The 5,339-nt window shown below is 57.6% G+C and overlaps 1 protein-coding gene across 3 annotated transcripts in view; it reads right to left on the bottom strand.

Moving 5' to 3' along the window:
• Window positions 1-519: 519 nt before the first annotated feature.
• Window positions 520-5,339, bottom strand: part of STOML2 (stomatin (EPB72)-like 2) — a 5,229-nt gene continuing 409 nt past the window's right edge. Inside the window, exons 2-10 of one of the 3 annotated variants that reach the window (XM_010564215.1) lie at window positions 4,729-4,881; window positions 4,293-4,392; window positions 3,573-3,631; window positions 3,100-3,201; window positions 2,321-2,455; window positions 1,627-1,771; window positions 1,222-1,301; window positions 853-981; window positions 520-731 (exon numbers count right to left, since the gene is read on the bottom strand). In XM_010564215.1, the coding sequence (XP_010562517.1) occupies window positions 600-731; window positions 853-981; window positions 1,222-1,301; window positions 1,627-1,771; window positions 2,321-2,455; window positions 3,100-3,201; window positions 3,573-3,631; window positions 4,293-4,392; window positions 4,729-4,881 (1,035 nt within the window). In that variant the 3' untranslated portion in view covers window positions 520-599. Of the gene's footprint in view, window positions 732-852; window positions 982-1,221; window positions 1,302-1,626; window positions 1,772-2,320; window positions 2,456-3,099; window positions 3,202-3,503; window positions 3,632-4,292; window positions 4,393-4,671; window positions 4,882-5,339 lie in introns of those variants that run through there. The other 2 variants (XM_010564216.1, XM_010564217.1) reach the window with 2 other exon arrangements.

Here is a 5,339-nt window from a genome sequence, read left to right as displayed (position 1 = left end):
GCCTCGCGTGGCATCGGCCGCCCAAGAGCGGTGGCGCGGCGAAGGGCTGGCGGCGGCACCGCCCCCTAGCGGCCGGGAGCCGCCCGGGGGGGGGGGGGGTCCTCGCTTGCCTCGGCGTGGGGGGACCCCCGAGCACCGCCGCCCCCAACCCCCCCACCTCCCCCCGCAATTAATTAATCGCCAGAGACGTTCCCTCCCTGCTGCGCGCGCGATAGAGAAGGCACCGTCACACACCGCAGGGGCAGCTACGGGGAGAGCGAGGGGACGACGACAGGAGCTCACGTCCCAGCGAGGGGTCCCCCCCCTCCCCCCCAAGGAGAGGGGTCCCCCCACCGGCACGTCTGTGGGAGCTCCTGGCAGAAGCCTGCTTAGGAGGGATGGTGCCCCTTTGGTGGCAGGCAGTGGGGTCATGGGTCAGGCTCCTGAGCACCAGGGGACATGCTCCAGCAGCACCAGTACCATTTATTACATGATTTAAATCCAAATACAAAATAAGGACCAAGGGAAGAAGAAGAGCGTCTGACCAGGGAGGGTAGCAGGACAGGACTGCTGGCAGCCCGGCAGACCCCAGGTGAGGGTGCGGGATCCTCCTGTCCCCGCTAGCTGGAGCTGGCCTGTTCTGCCTTAAGCACCTCTGTGATGGGCAGCTGGGGGTCTTCATGGGCTGGGGGCATCTCGTCCTCAGTCTTTGTGGCTTGCGGCTTGGTCAGCGTGGTGTAGATGCCCAGGGCCTGGAGGGAATGAGAGAGCGATGGGAGGAGCAGGAGGAGGAGAGGAGAGGGCCAGGCCCCTCCAGGCTGCCACCTTCACCTCCCCCAGGGCAAGAAACCGGGTCCCTCTGACCACACTGACCTGGGCAACCATGTTGGTGATGTCGCCGGTGTTGGCGGGCAGCAGGAGGGTGTTGGACTCTTTCGCAAGCTTGGAGAAGGCGCTCACATACTGCTCTGCCACAGAGAGAGAGGCAGCAGCGCTGCCGTGCTGGGGAAGAGAGGGACGAGGCTCAGCAGCGAGTCACATACCACCAAGAGCTTCATGCGTGTCCCTGTCCCCAGCCCGCCCCGGCTGGTCGAGGCCCCCAAAACAGCAGAACTCCTCGCTCGCTGCTGCTGAAGATGCCAGGGAGTATCCACAAGAAAGACGGGTGCCACCCTGGCCCTGGTTTTGCCTCCCCCAGTGCCAGCACAAAAGCAGTGGCTGCCCTGAAGACCCATCTCTCACCTGCTGTGCCAGAGCGGCTGCCAGGAGCTGAATAGCTTCTGCCTTGGCCCTGGCCTTGACCAGCATGGCGTTGGCTTCTCCTGCAACGAACCACAGCAGAACGCGCGTCAGAACTGCGACAAAGTGCTTGCAAGGAGCGAATCAAGATGATTTCATGCATGCAAAGCTCCCTCTTCCCCAACAGCAGCAAGACAATACTCCTGCCACACACCTCCTGCTGCTCTGGGCTGCGGGGCAGCAACACAAGCTGGTGCTCAGCCCGAGGGCCCTGGCAGGGAAGGATCAGCGTGGCTGAGGAAGCCTGGCCCACAGACAATGATGCAGTCTGCTCCCTGGGAGCATCGCTCCTCGGTGCAGAGGGCTATGGATCCCCCAGGCCCCACATGTTCTAGCCCAAGGCACTACCAGCAGCTTTGTTGATTTGTTCGGCCTTCTCAGCTTCTGATGCCAGGATCTGGGCCTGCTTCTGCCCCTCAGCCACGTTGATAGCTGATTCCCGCGTCCCCTCTGACTCCAGCACTGTCGCCCGCTTCCGTCGCTCTGCCTCCACCTGCAAACACAGGTCAGACACCAGCCTGCCACGGGCACACTGGGGAATCCCATCCGAGGGGCAAGCATAGTGAGGACACACTCCTAAGACCCGCTTGGGCAAGCGTGGCTTCGCAAAGTATGAGCACACAGCTACAAAACATCGCGTGATCCCCGCTGAGGGCTGGTTCTGCTCCTCACGCTGCACAGCCCTCTGCAGCCCAGTCCACACCTAACTGGGCAGCCGCTTCCCCCTCCTTCCCTTCCAGCCTGGAGACCCAGCACCCAGCTCTTCTCAAGGGGAGACCTTCAGCTCCAGGATTTGCTTCCTACAGAGCCCAGTAGGGATTTTAAAGGGAGCTGGCAGGGCTTCTGTGTACCAGGCAGCGGCCACCACCACCAAAATAAGGAGGGGAATTATTTATCCAATAGCTGTACATTTGCAGCCGAAGTACCATCGGGCTTCCCTCACCACAGGAGGGGCCAGTGCTGCCAGCTCTGGACAGATAACAATGGTGTGGGCACGGGAGACTTCCCTCTTGTTCCAGACCACCCTCCCAGAGAACCAAACCTGCATCTGCATGGATTCCTTCACGCGTGGGGGAACGTGGATGTCCTTAATCTCGTAGCGCAGGCATCGGATGCCCCAGCAGTCTGAAGCCTGGTTGATGGCATCCACAATGCTGGCGTTGAGGGACTCCCGCTCCTGGGAGGCATGAAAAAAAATGGCAGAGAGCAAAGAAGAGGTGCTTAGCATGAGACAGGAGTCAGGAGGGAAACAAACACTCCCCTTCATGGGCCACGTCAGCCAGGAAAATCCATCTCCACAGGCGTAAGGCAGGGTCAAGTGCTACCCATATCTCTTGAAGGGGTCACCGTCTCCTAGGGAAGGCAGTGCCCCAAACTGAAACTGCTGGGATACAAACATCTGGTGTACATCTGGATACAAAGATCATCCAGGAACGCCAACAGTTCCTGTTTCTGCCCAGCAAACACAGCATGAGGTTTACAGCCCCGCCATGAACCGGGTCAGCCAGGACATTCATCAGTGGGCCTGAGCAAAGAGTCACCTACTCAACAGAAACACAGCTGGACCAGCTGGGTCTGGGCACATGCCACCCATCACCCTTTCCAGCTAACCCAGGGCAGGGTTAAAAAGAGCTCCCATTAAAAACAAATAACCAAAACAAGACCCATCTCCAAGGATTCACTGATAGGTCAACTGAAACAGAAGCCAGAAGCCCTCAAAGCAAAGGGTGTTTTGCTGTTAAGCGTATCAGCCTGGCTGTGCAGACTGCCCTGGCGTTTCGGGCGACACTGGCAGCTCCATGATCCACCTCCCCAGCTCACCCGGAAGACTCTGTCGAGGGAGAGTTTGCCAAGTTCAGATCTCATGGTGGTCTGGGCCAGCTGGGTCACTGCATACTCAGGATCTTCTACGCCGTAGCTGGCCTGGAGAGCAGAAGCAAAAAAACAGAGTCGGTGGCAGTGCCGAGAGGGACCCTGAACGAGGCAGGACAGGCAAACATAGCACTAAGACGAGAAACCTGCCACAGACACCCCTGCCAAAGAAAAGCAGGAGTCCCAGAGCCTCGGGAGGGATCAGGGTGCTCAGCCCACGCGCCTCACAGGGCGCAGCAAGCTGGGGAGGGGCTGAAGCACACACTGTGGGGAGAAGGGAGCCAGCAGAGCCAGAGGAGCGGTGCCCGAGGGGCTGCCAAGGTGGCCAGCTGAGCAGCACAGCAGACACAGACCGTGCTGGGCGCAGCCATGGAGTCTGAAGGTTTGACTCAGGCCAAGTGTCGGCACAGCAGGGACGGTACCTTGTAGGGATCCATAACCCGCAGATAGAGCACACCATCAATCTGCAGGGTGACATTATCTGCCAGGAGAAAACAACATGTCCTGTTTACTGAAGCAGCAAAGACAAAATATGGCAACGCCCTCTCCCCCGACAGAACTAGCAGAACTGGGCAAGGTCATCCCTTTCCTTCCTGGTGTCAGCAGCATGGCACGGAAGAGGGACTGACAGAAACAGATCTCCTTATCTAAAAGGCTTTGTAAAAAGGACCTTGACATTCCCTAGAAAACACTACATTTTTATGTTTTAATACGTAAGAAGCCTCAGGTTTCCAGATAAAGACATTTCATGCTGTAGTTATCTTCATAAACAAAGATTTAAGGGTGGGGGAAAACAAAACCAAAAAGCTTAACACCAGAATTGTAACCGAGCTAACCTGATCTGAAGTCTTTTTTACAGAAACAGAGATTTTTTTTGTGGTTCAACAAAGGAAAACATCTGAATAAGGGATTCCTGCCCAGTTGCATTCAACCCAGCAAGAAGGTGCAGCCGCATCCCCGAGGGCAGACGGGACATCTTGGGGTGCCCCTGTGCACAGCACCAGGACTATGGTCAAGCCCATGTCCCCAGGAACAGGGCTGAGCACAGGAGCCTGGGACATTTCCACTCCTCCCCGTGCTCTCCCTTGCTCACCCCAGACATAGCAGAAGGAAAGGGACAGGACATGGAAGCTATTCCTTACCGAGGGTGACAGCTGACTGCTCTGGGACATTAATGACAATTTCTTTGAGACTCTGCACATAACGAATCCGATCCAGCAGAGGGATGAGGAAGTTCAAACCCTGGGAAAAGGGCTGGATTAGATGGCTGAGCCCTCTAATCTGAGGTTTTTCCCCAGAGAGCTCAGTCAGACTAGCAAGAGCTGTGCAAACAAAGCCCAAGTATGCTGCATGCTGCAGATGCTGCAGGCAGAGCAAACATGCTTTACACATGGGGGGAATTTAGGTTTCTCAGTGCTTTTAGCAACCCACCAAGGTAAATTAGTCTATAGGCAGTCTAAAGGATTTCAACCTGGAAGAATAAGCACCCCCCCCCCACCATTCCTCGCGCAAAGGATGTGCCTCACTACAGCTTTAGGAACCTGCTGAATCCAGAAGGGGAGAAAAGCAGCTCCTTACAGGCTCAAGGATTCGGTGGAACTTGCCCATCCTCTCCACCACCCAAGCCTCCTGCTGCGGCACAAAGAGCACCCCGATATTCACAGGCAGGCCAGAGGTCAAGCGGCGCGGTGGCTGGGCCACACACACTGAATGCTTCAGCTGCTGGGAGCGCTGGAGAAAAGAAAAGGAACGGGAAGGAGACCAGCTGCCGGCACCTGGGAGCCCAGCACCACCCCTGCTCTCCCATCTGGGATTGCTGCTCACAGCCCCTATACACCAGGGCAAGAAACAGCTCTGAGGCCCCAAACAAGCTCAGGCTGTGAGGGGACACAGGCTGTCCCCACAGGGATGAGTCCTGGGCCCCACGGTCAGCATGAGTGTCAGGGCCTTCCCCGCAGGCGTAGGGGGGCTCACCCCCATGCTGGAGCTTTCTCCATGTCTCCCATTCCCTCATGTCTCCACTGTGGGAGAGGAATAAAGCCTGCCTGACACCATCAGGGAAAGGAAGGTGTGTGGGGGTCTCTTCTGCCGCACTCAGCCCCCTGTAACCTGGTCGAAACGCCTTCCTCCCACCCCTCTCCCTCACCTCAGTCCCAGACCACCCCCCTTCAGCAGCCTGTCCCTCCCCA

This window comes from Haliaeetus leucocephalus, unplaced genomic scaffold, assembly GCF_000737465.1.
Source record: "Haliaeetus leucocephalus isolate CR32 unplaced genomic scaffold, Haliaeetus_leucocephalus-4.0 Scaffold176, whole genome shotgun sequence".
NCBI classification, from domain to species: Eukaryota; Metazoa; Chordata; class Aves; order Accipitriformes; family Accipitridae; genus Haliaeetus; species Haliaeetus leucocephalus.
The sequence above is the reverse complement of the archived record's forward strand: the minus strand, read 5'-3'. Positions and strand labels throughout refer to the sequence as shown.